Source organism: Nelumbo lutea, chromosome 2 (genome assembly GCF_056320005.1).
Source record: "Nelumbo lutea isolate HS-2025 chromosome 2, American lotus-T2T, whole genome shotgun sequence".
Lineage (NCBI taxonomy): Eukaryota > Viridiplantae > Streptophyta > Magnoliopsida > Proteales > Nelumbonaceae > Nelumbo > Nelumbo lutea.
Genome location: NC_142685.1, coordinates 26,234,251 through 26,251,376, shown reverse-complemented (window position 1 = coordinate 26,251,376; position 17,126 = coordinate 26,234,251). Strand labels below are relative to the sequence as shown.

The 17,126-nt window shown below is 38.1% G+C and overlaps 2 protein-coding genes and 1 long non-coding RNA gene across 3 annotated transcripts; 1 reads left to right on the top strand and 2 right to left on the bottom strand.

The window, feature by feature from the left end:
• Nucleotides 1–808: 808 nt before the first annotated feature.
• Nucleotides 809–1,819, bottom strand: LOC148869358 (uncharacterized). Its single transcript, XR_016108265.1, has 2 exons — nucleotides 1,344–1,819; nucleotides 809–1,207 (listed from the first exon to the last, which is right to left on the bottom strand). It is a non-coding gene; the product is annotated as an uncharacterized LOC148869358 (long non-coding RNA).
• A 4,966-nt stretch (nucleotides 1,820–6,785) lies between these two features.
• LOC148869357 (uncharacterized) lies at nucleotides 6,786–8,185 on the top strand. Its single transcript, XM_088968560.1, has 2 exons — nucleotides 6,786–7,368; nucleotides 7,946–8,185. Exons 1-2 carry the CDS (start codon nucleotides 6,835–6,837, stop codon nucleotides 8,099–8,101), a joined length of 690 nt encoding a protein of 229 aa, XP_088824686.1. The 5' UTR covers nucleotides 6,786–6,834; the 3' UTR covers nucleotides 8,102–8,185.
• Nucleotides 8,186–14,860: 6,675 nt separating this feature from the next.
• Nucleotides 14,861–16,612, bottom strand: LOC148869356 (MAPK kinase substrate protein At1g80180-like). The gene is made up of 2 exons (XM_088967641.1): nucleotides 16,152–16,612; nucleotides 14,861–15,204 (listed from the first exon to the last, which is right to left on the bottom strand). The coding sequence occupies exons 1-2, from the start codon at nucleotides 16,468–16,470 to the stop codon at nucleotides 15,200–15,202; spliced, it is 324 nt and encodes a 107-aa protein (XP_088823767.1). The 5' UTR covers nucleotides 16,471–16,612; the 3' UTR covers nucleotides 14,861–15,199.
• Between the last annotated feature and the right edge of the window lie 514 nt (nucleotides 16,613–17,126).

The window sequence follows — 17,126 nt, the reverse complement described above, 5'->3', positions numbered from 1 at the left end:
CTTTAACCGTAAAACAAATGAAGCCTAAAGGGTTTTGAATTAAAATATAGGGTGAACCAACCAATTTCTGGAGCATATTTACCCTAAGATCTCAAGGGAAACTGAAATAAATTAGTTCATTTCTACTTTTATTATGAATTGATGATTACTCCATTTCAAATGGACTGCATTTCTGATTTTAAATGTAGTAACCTGTTGTTAAAAACAGTGGATAAATTTGCTCATATTTTTTGAAGAACACAAAGTACACAAACACTAAACCCATTTTAAAGCTTTAATTGTGAGAGAAACAATGCAACTAATAAAATGGTCATTCTTAATTAAATTGTCTATTAGAATTACAAGCCAAATAGCCAATTCAGAGGTTGCAGTCTGAGTTTCTGACCCCATTTGAATCCCCCTTTCCGTGAAATAACCCACCGACAGGAGTATAAATGGAACCCAGACTGGTCTCTGGTTTCCCTGATTTTTGATTGGTTCAACTCTATCTAAATAACTCTGGGCTGCATGATCTATTTTCAGAATCTTCATATCCAAATCCAATGGACCGATTGGTGTCCCTCCCTCCCCTCCCCTGAAAAAAACTCAAACATTTCCATTGGAAGGATTTCATATGAAATCTTTGACATTTTTCTAGTTGGTTTCTTCTGCTCAACCAATCTTACCTACCGATTTGATAGCCGAAAAGACTAAGAGATACATACAGACCTCTTTCAGCCAAGCTTGGGGAAAAAATAATTATTTGATAAAAGAACCTGATGGGCCTAATGGGCCTTCTATGTCAATAATTTTATCATATAACCATTGATGAAGCACACAGGTTTTAACCTCCTGTTTCCTTTAAAATTGGAACAAACCAGTAGTTCAAATTTTAGAAAAATTAACAAAAAAAAAAGAGAATAATTCTTTTATCTTTCATCTTTTCTTATGAGGGAGGATAAAAGATATTAAGATGATAGACAACCTCACTTAACAAATTGGTAAAAGATATTAAAATGTAAACTAAGCCTACTACCCTAGTTCCTAATAACTTTTACTTTCCTTTTGACCTGGGTGTATAGTGTATATAAGAAAGCTAGACAAATATTTCTCATGCAAGCAGACTTTTAGATTAGTTCATGAAACCCAAACCTTGGCTCAATACCTCAACCAACTTAGATAAATCCTTAAACAAAGGATAAAGCCCAAATTCCAATTCCAAGTCTGCCTGAGAAATATAACAAACTGTAATCACCAAAGGGAAAGAAAGAAAACAAAGACAAAAAGAAGTAACAAAACAGTGTAACTTGATCATCATGAGCTTAATCTATTCTCAACAGGAATAAAAGGCAAATGAAACTTACCCACATAGCAATGCTCCCCATGTAGCGGTTTTGGTCATTACAAACACCACAGATACAATAATGCCTATGACCTTAGAAACTGATAGGTGGTTGGTAGAAGCAGGAAAATTGAAGAATTAGGAGCTCCCTTCAGTCCAAAACGGACGATAAGAAAAAACAATCTACAGACTGTTTTGGGCTGATAGGAACTCCTATTTCTGCAATATTCTCATTCCAACAAACACATGAAGAAGAAGCAGGGAGAGAGAGAGAGAGATGACAGAACCCATGCATCTACAAAAAGAGCAGGACTATTGCTAGAGAAAGAGAGCTGCCTCACCCTCACACTCTTACATGGTTATTGCTCTTGGATGTGCACAGAGCTTGTAGCCATTTATAGAATGTGGGATCAACATACATGCACCATTGCTGCTGCCTGGCTTGGCTCAGGCTCCAAACCAGAAGGACTTAGGCTAAAGCAAATCAAATATGCATGTGACAAAGCACCACTGGCACTACATTAACAAAGCCTCGTTGGGATAAATTATAGAATCACCTACAGGACACATGGCACCTTCTGAGATGATAAGAATAACTGAGTATTTCTAATAACCAAGGGACACTTTTCACTTATCGAGACATTTAGTGCATCCAGAAACAATGCATGTGACTTAATAGTGAAGATACTCAAGAAAGTACAGTGATGAATAAGGAAATCTTACAGGTTTTTCTTCCCTTATAGGCTAAACCCCAGAGCTTAATCATCAAAAATATTGAATTAAGATACATTAAAAATTGAATATGAGCTATGTCACTGTTGGCCTCTGATCATGTGCCTCCATGCTTAAGCCATAACCCTATAGCATGAAATGCATCCCAAGCTACTGGCTGAGCATGTATGCAGATAGAAAACAGAATTAAGAATAAACATATACATCCATATCATGACAATTAATGCCATTTCTATTTCTATCAAGATATAGGAAGATTAGATTTTGATAATATAAGTGTAGGTTGCCAATGGGGTTTAAGTTTCTCTTCTTTGGTAGTGGTCCCTAAAGTCACTAACTACTCCCCTAATTTATTCTTTAAGCCTGGAAGGTCTATGTTTGTCTCTTTCCTCCATACTAGGAATTCCCATCCCTCTCTTGATAAAAGGGGCTACTTCCTTTGTTTCCTATATTAGATGTATTCTCTATGAAGGTATGGAGATGGGCTTGCTTTTACACCATGCTTCCTCTATTTGTCCACAATGGTAGTAACTCACCTCTCTCTGTCCAACATCCCCTTTCTCTCTTCTGTTGCTTATGTGAATCTGATTCCCTGTTCAGCTGTTCTCATTAGGATTTAGCCTTGATCAAATTTAGTAAATAGTTGAAGAACAGAGCTCCTAACCCTAGTTTTCCAAGTTCATTGTATGAAGGCCTATTCCAAGACTGTCCTCCTAATGGTATGCAAATTCATCATTCATACATACTGAATATCATGTACTGTATATAAGGGGAATCAACAGGTTATTAAACTCCAGTGAGAAACCATCCAAGATCCATTGGCTGGATGATTATTATTGAGTGTACCAATAAGAAAATAAAATGCAGGCTATTCAGAGTTCAGTACCAGTTTGTAGATCGAGTACACATATCATTTATTATGCTAAATAATGACAATATAAAAAGTATGAATCAATAGCCTATATATGCAGGCAGTGATGCCATAGCCACAGAGTACAATAAAGGATTCCCACAACTGTATTTATTGATTATGAGATCAAGCATCTTTGACCATGCCCCAGAGGCCAATAGTTTTGGTTTCTATCACAATATCACATACATTCCTATATCTATGGTTATCATTTAGCATAAGGGGATGCATGTGCTGAGATTCAAATGCATGCAATGGTGTACTCTCCCATGTGGGTTGTCATGGGCTTAGAAGTGGGGGGTTGGAGACACTCCTGGTTTTGACATTGTTTATGGCCCAATTCTGTGATGAACCATTTCTACTTAAATATTCAATTAAATCCCAAGGAAAGCAACTTGAGCCTTAGAGAGCTTGCTTAGCACTTTAGCTAGATACAGATTTAAAATAATAATTATTTCCACCAAAAGAAAATAGAGAGAATATGGGAGAACATTGAGTGATTTAACTATCCTACTGCCTCTCATTCATGGCAATTGTCTTTAGTTGTTGTCTGTTTCCTTCACAAAAGTCCTGAAACAGTAGGCAAGAATCGAATGCTTTAAAAGCCCTAATGGTAATATCAGTAAACCATCCCTGTCCATATGCCAATATCCAAATAGGGAGGACAACTACAGGAAAGCCCATGAAAACCACTTGAAGCAAGTTACTTGTTAGCCCAATGTTGTTGTTGTTTATTTTTTCTTTTCTTCTGTTGGGAGGGAGTTTATCTCATGTCACAATAGATTTGATATAGTAGCTATCAAAGACATTGGTACTTGCCCATATACAGCCATTGTTTCATGGGGCCCTTCTCTGTTACCTCCTTCCTCCAAAGTCAACAAGAGAAATAGATGCCTGTTACATATATTTTGATGATTACCGAATGGGGGGAATGGGCTATAAGCAGTCCCAGTTTAGGGCCCATTGAAGACGTCCTGATCTAGATTACATGAAAATGAAAAAAAAAAAAAATTACTCTACTCATTCAAGTGGCATTTCATTTAACTTTGGGTACAGATGGGCCAAACCCATTTTAATAGAAAGGGCTTATGGACAATCATGTATTGCAGTAGGTCCTCTAGACAGCAAGATGCATGTACTAGACCATGGAGAGACTTCTTGGTTGTGATGGTGCTTTTGCCATTATTCAAATGTGGGCACCAATGGATGTTTGATGTTTCTTAGAAACAGACCCAACAGTGTCAGTGCAGAAAAAAAGGAGGTGCTAGACTGCTATCAATATCTCATCTGGAAGCTTGAAACTGGAACTAGTTGAAGTGAGAGAGCCTTAAACTCAATAGATGCAAATGGGTATTAAGGGAACTGATCAAGCAGCCACATATGAAGAAGTCTGAGACTCTGAGTTGAGTTGCTTATGCTTAAATCATTTCTTTTTGTTTTTTTCAAAAGTCACCTAGCTAAATGGGCTTTCAGGGTTGCATTTAGCCGACGGCTTTCTTCTAACAAATTGGCATCCAAGCCATGGTCCATGAGGAAAATCTCAAAGTTGATATGGCTCGACTCTCAAAGGGAATGGGGCTACAGCTTTCTTCTTTCACTTTGTCTAGCATCCTTTTTCAGATACCAAGTCTAGTAGCATCTCTTTTTGTTCTTAACCCTAACCCCACCATCTAATAAACTAATATGGGAAGTATCATTTTTCTTTATGGATTGAGAAATCAGACGCAGGATTACTTGTACATATTGTTGGCCTTTAGGGCTCTCATAAGCCATTACTAGCTAGCCAAGCCATGTGATGCATATTGAAAGGATCAAGGTTAGGGGTGATAGCCCGGCCCAGAAATTTCTGCGCTTGAGCCTAGGTTTTGTGTCAGCATTCTTTGTAAGCAATGCAGCATTGTAAATAATAATGCCTGAATGCAATGATAAATCTACAAGAGTGGGTAAGGAAGTTGGTCCAAAAGTCATGCCATTTTGAAACCCTAACCAGCAAGAGCAGAAACCTAAGTAAACTAATATAACATGCTTACAAGAGGCTAAATGGAAAAGGAAAAATAAGCTGCGGAGGCCGATGAATATAAGCTTTGGTGCCATGAAAGTAATAGAAGTTTTTTCTGTTTTTTTGGCTAAAAGACAACTAGTATGGACTTTCCAAGTGTTTCACCAAACAATGCTTATAGGCTGTCTGGGTGGGGCCCACTTTGCAAGGTAAAAAACTGGAATTGGTATCTTCTAACAACAAAAGACATTCCAACACCCTACCAACTTGATCTGACACCACACATACATCTCACTATGAAACTGGGGCTCACCATAAAAGTGGGATCCATCATGTATGAGATTTACGGTGATCTGGACTCCAAAAAACTGCCCATGAAAGTCCTCCCAAATGGGTTTACAAGGACTTTTTTTTTTACTACAATAAGGAATATTAGCATTTATGCTGCATTTGGCATTCCCTATTTTAAGGACTTATCTCCTTTATGTGATTGAAATGCCCCTATGAACACTAATTTTTTTTAACAACAAAAAGGATATAAGTCATTGAAATAAGGAATGCCAAATGCAGCCTCAATCCATATCTTGTGTATTGGTTTTTGATGACATAACATTGATTGATGATATACTATTTGACGAGATGAATGTAAAATTAGAACAAAGGAAAGATGCTTTGGAATCAAAATGTATTCAGGTAAGATGAATTGAGACAGAAGAAAGTGTACTAAAATCTTGATACAACATTATTAGTACAATGCGCTGGTGCATTTAAGATCTGATAATCAAAAACTAACCCTAAAGTAATCACTTTAAATAATTTGAATAAATCATCCATCTTTAATATATACATATATACAATAATGTTAGGTGACCATTGGAAAGCATCCATATAGTCCATTTGTGGTAGGGAACAAACAGCAAGTCTCTGCATAACAGAAATGAATAATATGTAGACTTCATTCTTAGCACCATGTCATGGCTTACTTAATTAGTTACATACATTAATTCATTGTTTGGCAAGCTACATCCATCCATCCAATTTTAGATGGAATTTAGTTGTTGAACTTTCTGGTCATGTTAATTCCATTTGTTTCTCTAGGAGACAAATTTGTCTTGGTCATGCGATATCGACCTACCTGGGCTGGTCCGGTTTGCTAGGAGTTTGTAGTCAATGACAGTGTTTGGTGTTGGAGTGTTTCTTGAACATCAGGTGTTTTCTTCTCTTCTTAACTTTTTCTTGTTTGGTTGAGTGTACCCATTTCAATCAACAGAGAATTCTTACAATGGGGATAATGTTTTAACCTTTACATGCCACATAATAGTGCCTAGATAACACAAAATACTAATATAAAAAATCGAAAAATTTATGGTTTTCTTCTATTCCCCCAACTGTTCTCAACTGTACAAACTTATAAAAATTTATAAAACAGAAAATTTACCAAATCCGCAGGGGATAGGAATGGTACTGAACTCACTCAAAAGGTTGACTCTCTTGTTGATGTAGATCGACCCGGTGGCCGGCCTTCCGAGTTCCGGCCAGGTCCAGATTATTAATTTATCAACTCCAATGATGCAGATACACTAATTTCATAACTGCATTATTTTGTACCCTTATAGGACAATTGAGGAAGCTACAGAGAACCAGACTAGTGGAGCGAGCATTAATTCCAAAAAGACAATGGAGGGAAGCTTCCACATGTGCCCACCTGTCTAGAAGCCTAACATTAGTGGAGACAAAACTCGGTACAAAACTGTCGTAGACCAAATCGACGACCTAGGAGCTAGTAGCAAAAGCAGGGCTATAGGGGAACAAATAAGTGCATCAAATCTCTCTTAAGCATTTTATTTGTCCTTGATCAGAGGCAATAAATACATGGATTCTCGCTTGTCTTTAAATTATTCAACCCCTTACATCAATCAACATTGTATCATGATTCCAAATTTGCAAGAAAGTGACGTTTCATGCCATATGCCAAACACTACATCCATCCCCATCAATTCCCTAGAGATGGATACCCATGAGAAGCAACCAAGAGGATCCTTGGGTGCTTGTATCTCCGGTGCCGGAATTCGCAGACTGGAACCGGACTTAGCTGCCTGCAGCAGACAACCGAGCAAAGCCGTGTCCTGGAGCTGTGGTTTAAGAAGGTCTTTCAGCCTTGGTGAAATACAAGCATACGCCGGAGGAGGACAAAGATCAGAAGAGGCAAAGGATTTTGTGGAGGCAAGAAAGTCGGTGTCACACGTCGAGACAAACATATCAACCGTGGCTTCATCCCTTCAGGTGAAGGCTCTGGTTGCCGATATGCCTGCGTTCATGCAAGTCCATGCCTTCCGCTGCGCTCGACGAACTTATGACAGCTTACAGAAGTTCAGCTCCAAACACATGGCTTACAACTTGAAGAAGGTAGGCTCTATTTGTTTGCAGTGCAATTTTATTTGCTTTATTGATATATAAGTGTATGGAGATGCAAAGGAGAATGTGCAAATTCTGGCTCATTTTCTCTTTTGCTTTTAGCTTTATTTTACTTCATCATCTGCACTGCAAATAAGCAAAACAAAGTAAAACCTTCAAACAAAAACAAACCAAAAGTTGCACTATATATAACTTATTTGCACCCTTATACAAGTGGTCGGCCTGTAGCAAACTAATTATCTTCGTTCTTCTTTGCATGATTCATTTTTTTTTTCGCAAGAACCCAGTAAAAAGTAGATGACAATGTAAATAATAACCAGGCGACCCAATTATTGATTTTTGACATAATCTGAAGATGAGGGCTGAAACAATTTGAAGTCTCCATTTCCTTTATTGTGCATGTAGCTAGGGGAATGGATTCCATTAGATTGTGATACTGATAGCCATAAATTATTAGATTCAGCCTCTGGGTTTCATCCAATCAATGCAAATAGAGTTTTTTTTTTTTTTTTTTTGCCCTTTTTGTACTTGCTTGATGAACATAATTGCATCTCTAATTGCGTTGCAGGAGTTTGATGGGGTATACGGTCCTGCGTGGCATTGCATTGTGGGGTCAAGCTTTGGATCATTCGTCACACACTCAACGGGCTATTTTCTTTACTTCTCAATGGAGAAAATATTTGTGTTGGTGTATAGGACCAAGGTTCAGAGAACAGAGGATTGATCTCTTACTTTGCTGCTTTGTACATGACGTATATATTATAGAATATAGATTAATTATAATAATATGATAGGCTTCTTATTTTTATTTCTTGAGCATGTTTGTTAACAAAGATGTTCTCTCTCCAAAACTCTTTAGCCTGTGCCAAGGGAGAACTGGTTCATTTGCCGAGCACAGCACAAGGCCTCTTTGGGAGGTACAATATAATGGACAATGGAGTCCCGATCTGCTAGAAACATGATCATGTGTAACAGTCTCTCTCGGTAGAATTCACTTAGGCTCTGTCTGATTTGATAGAAAATAAGAGAAAATTTTCTTTGTGAAATTCCTTAAAACTTTCTGTTTCTCTAAATATTGCCAAACCAAACACAGCTTTAATAACTACCTGGTAAAAAAGTATACCACAAGTAAAGGGCATCATTTCTCCAGTAATTAATTCTTTGACTTTATTAGGCAAAATTAATACTTATGCCCCCCATCAGGTGACCCATCATGTTGGACGAGTTCGGATATGGCCCCAACAATCTACTACAGTCACACATCGGGAATATTTCCCTTGTCTGGATTTGTTGGGACTAGATCCGGACTCATGTTGGATGAGATTACATCTCTGCCTCAACGTTCCACAGCACATTTTTATCGTATATTAAGAATATTTCCCGATAATGATATCATTGGTTCTGATATTATCAACGGGAAATATTCTCAATATACGGCGGGGATGTATTGTGGTGAGGCCCTTATAGGGTGGAGATGTGAAGTCATGTTGAATGGCCATCATCATAGGGTGTCCACCAACCATAATTAGGAAAAGCCCAGCCCGGTCCTTCGGTCAACCTGGATGTTCTGGAAGTTGCTGCCTTGGAAACTCGTCAGTTTGGACCGGGGAATAGATAATAGATGGTTTAAACCGGTCAATTTAGGCTGGTTGGACCAACCCAATCCATCAATGAAAGGTACATGTGAAGTCATTTGAAATTTTAAAATCCAATTTTGCCATTTTAGACAAAAAATGAAAGGAGGAGGAGGAGGAGGAATGTGGAAAGAAAAAATATAAAAATTAAAAAAAAAAGAAAGATATCGAAACAATTCTTATCATCAGATTTGACAGGGTGATAGAGGAAGAGGATCACTTGAAGAAGCATAAGGATGACAAGGTGAAACCGAAGAGAAGCCATTATCGCCAGTTATGATTCAACAGGGGTGGTGAGCAGATTAGCTAAAGATATCATTCTAAATTTCTAATTTAGAAGAAGATGGAGCATCCGGGCCTTAACCTATTTTAATGGTTTACTCTACACTTTTCTACTTTTCTGTTTGTTTTTAGGTTGCTTTTTCTTTTCTTTCCTAATTATAAAATATTAAATAATGCTGAAATTGCTTGATCCAAATGCTTCTAGGAGGCCTGAACATGGGTTTCTCTTGTTCCATTTTCTTAGTTTTTCTCTTGCAGATACTTTCTTAGTTTTCCTCCAACAGAGAAGTATCACTACTAGGCTGCAATTTGGGCAACCCAGCCCAGAAAACTAGGGATGGGTTGAAGTTCAGGTTAGAGTTAGTCGTAACTTTGGGATGGATTAGGATTTAGGCATTGACCAACCTGCCTCAACTCAAATACAACTTATAATTTTATAAATATGTATTTATGAATGAAAGTATTTTTATATATGCATATTCACCATTGATGCATGTATATATCCATATATTTATGTATTTTTTTCTGTGAGCATTTATGTATGCTTGTATATTATATGTCAAGAAATTTTAAATTAAAAGCTTTTTTTTTTTAAAACATGATAATTATATTCTTTTACACATAATAATATTAATATTGAATTAAAATGAACCCTTAAAATTTAAGAGATAATTTCATTTGACAAAAGAAAGTAGAGAAATCAAATCAACCCGAACCCAACTCAAATCCGACTTGAACACAACCCAAAATTTTAGGGTCAGGGGTTTAGCAACTTGGATTAAGTTAGGGTTCACTTCAATTCAACCTAACCTTGCCCAACTTTCACCCCTAACCACCACTTGTGCATCTCCCTCGGTTTTGTTCAGATCCACTAAGGAGGGCAAGTGTCCACTATTAGTGACACTTTATCAAATGCTAAATGAAATATCCAAAATTAATATTCTACTTATATATCATCCATTGTGTAATCTAATTACCTACAAAAATAACTGCAAATAGAAATACACTGGAGTGATGGCTGTCTTGAAATGGATTAAAAGCAGAGAGAGAGAGAAAGAGATTTGGCATGACAATTATCAGCATTATATAGTAAATAATAAAGATATATATATATATATATATATATATATATATATATATATATATATATATATATATATATATTTATTGGACTTCTGATCATTTTTGCAAGTAAATCTTAGTTTTCCCAGCTCCCAAGGGATCTTGTCATTTTGATAACATCGTGAGGCCAACTTGTAAAAGAAAGATTGTGCAAATCTTTGGAGGTAACATTAGACAACGTAATCTCTTCTTTATTCCATACACACACAGTTTCTTAAAGCTCTCTTGTGATTTATAGAACACATTTTATCAGAATTCTCCAATCTCATTGCCACCCATCTTACCGTCCGCCCCCCAATACCCCAACCCAAATACCATTAACCCAGTTTTTTCCCCCTTAAATGCAATTATCCATGTTCTTTCTTTCACGCTTTCTTCAATTGACTCCAGATCTGCTGCTATCACAATCATGCACAATAGGTTACATTTTATATCCATGGTGAATTGTGATGAGGGGTGATTTGGCTCTCCATTGATATGATGACACATGATATTTCAAAATAGTCAGATGACATCTCAGTACCATGTAAGCAAATCTCAGGAGTGTCTCAAACACCTCACACCTGCCCTAATGACCTCGATGGACCGAATTGCGAACAACTCAGTAAGACATCAAGTTGGCATAAGAGCTGACATGCTTCCACCGATTTGACCCGAGTTCAGCTAGCGACCTGCCTGACGTGTCGGGCGACCTCCTTGTTCAGTGGATTATCATCTCTGACTTCCTCGGGATCATGACACCACATCGGAAGAGCCAGTTATCACCCTGCCCACTTCGGACGCAACTAGATAGACACCACCCACTTACGTGCAGTCCATCTCTGGGCGTGAAACCACCTCTGAACTAGATGGGTCAGAGATCTCGGACATACTTCGTGAGCCTTGTGACAACTAACCTATATAAAGGCATCCCCATTCACAGAAAAAGTACGCGCGATTTAACTCTCACATTTCACTAGTTCTCTTGCTTTTAGCTCTCTCAAAGCTCTTCGTTGATTTAAACATCAGCTCACCTCAAATAAAGCAACCCGGACATTGTGATCATCACTTTCTTGCAACTTGACCAAGCGACCTACTTAGTCTGGTGTCTAAGTTATCTGCCAACAGGGAGCACCAAACCACACACCATCACATGGAACTAACATAGACCCCACCACATGTGGGTTCTATGTATATGGAATGCTAGTGTGTTCATTTTTTATTGATTACATTATTATACATGTCTATCTTTGTTACAAATCCCAATGCTCTTCAATTCTACTCTTTTCCAAGATTGGCTTCAATAAGTGCAAGATCCATCCGAGCACTGTTCAAACAACCTTATTTACAACCTTACATTGAGAATATACTTATGTGCTTTATTTCATGGGGAGATATTCCCAATGCAAGGCTATAAAGGCTGTTTGAATGGGACTTGCACTAAATGAATCCGGTTTCTTCCACGAGGGATGCAAGCATAAAAATCCCAAAATGAGTAGAATGGTCTCTCCTAATGTAACGGGACCCAATAGAAATTCACTTTTGAGCATGTAAATACAGACCACATACTATATTTTATGGGAATTTGTATAATTGTATTTACACACTTGAAGGTGAATTCCTATCAAGTAGAGGTGTCAATTGAATTGGATTTGGACCAACCCGATCCAGTCCAATGTGAGTCCACTTACAAATGGACTGAACCCAATTCATCCAAATCCAATCCAAACCATTAAAATGTAAATGGACTATATTGGATCCAATCCAAACCGAATGAAATATAAAAAATTATATGTAAAAAACAGAATATATAAAATTTATAAAAATATATTAAAATAAAGAAATATGAAAATTACAAAAATATACCCTTTTTGTATTGAAAAAGCACTTTTGTAAAAATGCTTGTGTAAAAGTACTTTTATAAAAGTGCTTTATAAAAGTACTTCCATAGAAGTGCATATGGAAGTACTTTTATAAAAGTACTTCCGTATAAGTGCTTTTTTCAAAATGCTTTCGCAAAAGTACTTTTAAGTACTTTTGTTTAAGTGCTTTTATAAAAGTACTTTCGTAAAAGTTCTTTTGTAAAAGTGCTTTTATAAAAGTACTCATAAAAGTGCTTTTGTAAAAGTGCTTTTATAAAAGTACTGTCATAAAAGTGCTTTTATAAAAATGATTTTATAGTTCTTTCACAAAAGTGCTTTCGTAAAAGTACTTTTATAAAAATACTTCCATAAAAGTGCTTTTGTAAAAGTACTTTTATTAAAGTGCTTTTGTAAAAATGCTTTTATAAAACTGCTTCTATAAAAGTGCTTTTACACTTGTGAAAGTACTTTCGTAAAAGTACTTTTCATAAAATTACTTTTATAAAAGTGTTTTCATAAAATTATTTTCATAAAAGTGATTTTTATGCCACCTTCAATTTTGATCGGTTTCAAATTGGACAAGGGTTTGGCCTCATGATTGGATTATTGGAAATTTGGTTTAGGTCCAATTTAATCCAATAAGAATATGGAACAATTTATTTTGGATTGGTCGAATCCAATAATTATATGGACCATCCAAATCTGATTTGATAAGATTTGGACCGGATCGGATCCAACCCAAAACTAGCCAATTGACACCCCTACTAATGGAGCGCAATCCAGCCGGTCCTAGCTGTCAACGATCTTGCCTCTGGCTGGAGCAAAAGGTGACTGAAACGTGGAAGAAAGCGAGTATCTCCGGGGAGGAACCTAGTGAGAGTGCTCCGAAGCTCAAGTTAGTTATCTTCTCAAAGGCAAGATAATAAACCAGATGGCGCAAAGTTATCACATACCTCCTTCTGGGGGGAAGAGAGCCTTTTATAACCACTTCACGCATTCACTCCCAAGCTCCTATTAGGTCGGGTATCATTACTTCTGCACTTCTGCCAATTCGGGTGCCATCACCTCTGCTAAGGCAGGCAACCGCCACTGCTCTCTTTGTCGGAGTTGTCTCTGTGACTGGAAGTGGCCGTGGCAGGTGGCAGGTGGCCGTTGAAGTGCGGTTGTCAAGCGTCAGATCCTAAGTCAGTCAGGTGCATTGCCTCAGGATACAGACTCCTTTGGTGTCAGGTATGGTTGTTCAGTTTGACGGCTTGGAGACGAAGTGCTAGAGTGGTGTGCGAGGTGAAGTATTGAGTTCAGGTAGAGGTGTGGCCTGAACTGCTCTGGGGCGGGTCAATTCTGGTTGTTGCCCTTTGCGCTCCTCGTAAGGCTCGGGGTTAAAGGGAGAGTTTGGACTCCTTTTGGGGAGCTCGGACCGCTGGTTCCTTCTCTCGAAGCTCACGCCTTGAGCGTATTGCCGTGTCGAGCTGTTGCTTCTGCCACATGTGTGGTCAAGAAGTCGGGCCAAATCTTCCTTCATCACCTACTATCGGGCATCTAGCAAAGGATGCCACTGATAGGTCATCAACAAATCCGGGGTGATAATGACTTCAGATATCATTCCCCAAAAGTGCATCATCTTCATCATCATCATCATCATCGTCTAACTTCGTAACCATGTGGAGTCAGCTGCATGAATCTTGTTCCACCATTCTGTTCTATTTAATGCCATATCCATTGTTTGGATGGAGAGAGTTTCGAGCCATAAATAGATATTGCCATGGTATTAGGGTGAGAATCTGATAAATAATTCCAAAATGATCCAAACACAATGGTTTTCTTTAGAACTTGCTATTAGGGGTGAGCAAATGTTGTTGAGTATGGGTCTAATTATTGGAACCAACCCCCACTTGGGCTGGTTCTAGGGCCTAGGGGTACCCTACCCAAACGGACCCAAAGAACTGGCATTGGGACCAAGATTGCTTTTAAATAAATCTTAAAATACTTTAAGGGCATAAAGATATTAACCCAAGCACTTATGATTACAAAGACCTTGGTCTCACTTAATCATTGAATCAGTTAAGTGGTTTGATCATTTCTCTTTAATTTAATATTTGAATGTATATAATATGTAAAAAATAATATTTACAAATTTTAATTTATATTAAGTTTTGAACTATATATTATTGATAATCAAGTTTTTAAATAACATGTTGATTTTTTTTTGGGTGGGTAAAGAAAGAACAAATTGTACGGATATAGCTTAAAACCAATCTTAATTTTGATTCCAAACTGAATTGACACATACTTACCTCTACTTGCTATCGTCTAATTATTGCTTGGACTGAAGCAAGTCAAGGGGCAACCAGAGCCCGTCGTTTGGGAGGGTTGAATCTTTGGTTGAGTTGCTTTGAAGAATAAACCTTCAACAGAAAGAGAAAGCCATTTTTGGCTGAAAAACAGCTAATTTGACTTTAGGTTTTCGCCACAGGCTGTCTGGATGGGCCCAGCATCGCAATATCCAAAAGCTGCCGCGTGAAATCCCTCTCGAACGGGCACTCAACCAAGCCTTCCACACTCCATACCATACACTCGGATTTAAATGGGTCAACCCACGCTTAATGTGAAACTAGTAAAGTCAGGTTGAATGGGGTGGGCTTGTTAGGTTTGAATGGGCCCCTTTTTTAGCACAATGAGCTGTTGCAGCCCTCTAAAGTAGCCCAAGTGGACCACAGGTGTTCTTCTGGGTCAGCCCGGGCCCGATCCCAAACCCGCAAGACATAAACAAATTGAATTTACAGAGAATGAGAGAATTCAGAATTGCAGTCAATTTGGGTGCCAAGTTGACCCGATCCACGGACGGCCCAACAACCAGGGTCCCCAGTTCGATGCACAAGTCGGCTTCCTCCTGGCATCTTGCCTTTTCATGAGTATGATAGGTTGTTCGAAGGGTCCATCTTCTCAGCCTGAATATTTAAATCAATTACTTAATCAAATTATAGACCACTAACTAATCAAATGCATAAACCAAAGTTAGACGGAACCTCATGAGACCTTAAGACCACAGATTTGCTTCAAACAAGAAATGAAACCATAGACCCTACTAAACTACAGACCTGAACCATGGAGATCAGTGATCATCTTCTGCATGGCCCACATATTGACTAATTCAAAAGTTTTCCCATGATCAGATGGTTAAGATTCTTCCAACTTCTAGATTAGATAACCAACCAAAAGGGCAACTGGGTTTGATGAGTTGGTGGGCTACATAAACGGCAAGAGATGCTTGATGGGTGGCAGCTATTTGTGGGACTCTTAATGTGAAAGAAATATAATTATGAAAAGGAAGAATTTGGATGAAGACAAAAGGGGTTGACAACATCAAACCGTCACTGTGACAAATGCAAGCCACTTGTTTATTGTTTCCAATTTATAAGCTTTATTCATAAATTATGATTGTTATCAAATATCAACTCTCTCATTCACATTATCTAAAAAGTTCTTATATCCAAGAAGCTAATATGCGCCGGTGGCATTAATATAGTCAAACCCACAAGGAGAGAGAGAGAGAGAGAGAGGAAGGTAGGTCTAAACAGAGGCAGAATTGAGGTTTTTCTTTATACATGAAATAATTCTGAGGAACCCATAACAAAACATCAATATGAACAAGAGTTGCATGCAAACAAACTGTAAGAGAGCAAGAATTTGGAAGGAAATTCATATATGTATGTAAATTTGTATAAACTCTCCTGCATCTCCTTTGATGGAGATGGATTAACTAAACTAAAAGTTTATCTATGGATCATCCGGCATAGCTTGACAAGAAGATAAAAGAGGGAAGATATGTTAAGCCCATCCAGCCTGAGCCTTGAAAACACGGATGGAGGTATGGAACACTAGGACTTGCGCTTACTCGATTTGGGTCGACGGGTATTCGCTGGTTTTTTGAAAGCGCCACAGAAACCGCAGGCAGACATCTTGGGGGAAGGTGGGTCGATGGCTGGAGACACCTTTCCAGTCCGGTAACCCCGTCCTCCGTTGGACCTGCTACGTTCCATCGTCGCGGTTGATCCGACGCTCTTGCTTCTGGTCAGCTCTCTTGTTTCTACGCCTGCTTCCTCTTCCTTTTGCTTCATTTGATTCAAGTCCCCTGACAAGAACCTGTCCTCCCATACCAGGCCTGATGAACCTTGCCTTCTGAAAGAAATTGTAGACCTCTGCAGACCAGCCATGCTCCTCTCTCTCTCTCTCTCTCTCTCCTTCTTTGATGAAAATTGAATCTTAAATCCACATGTTTATCGTTTAGACTTGGCTGTACATATATATAGAGGTGGGGAGAGAGAGAGAGAGACAAAGGATGAATAAAGCGAGAGGCTATATTATAAGACGGCATCATGGCATTATATGGTTATAATTAAAGAAGAAAGCATAGAAAAGAAAAATGAGAAGCATATATGAGGAAGGTAGGAAGCATGTTCAAAAGTCAATTTCGAGACAAATATTATTATATTTTGTTGTTTTACTAATCTCTTGTCTTGTACTAGTTTCGTTTGTTACCCCATGTCTCCTCAGTCCTGACTGGTTACGCTAGCTGTGATAAACTAAAAAGCTTGAAATTTACTAGAATTTCTGAGTAAACGTGGTTGATTAACTGAGAAACCCAGAAGAAAAAATTTCAAGCAAATTCACTTTCAAACGATCCTTTCTTGGTTCTCCAATACAAAGTTGCAACTACTGTACGGTTTCCACCCAAGCATGGGAATGCCCATCTCATTCATAAAATTTGATAATAAATCAAAGTCATAGCTTTGAAATTTGAGAGATTTGAAACTCTCCACGCTTTCAATGCTCCGAAACCGGCGTACCAAGATACATGATTGTGTTTATT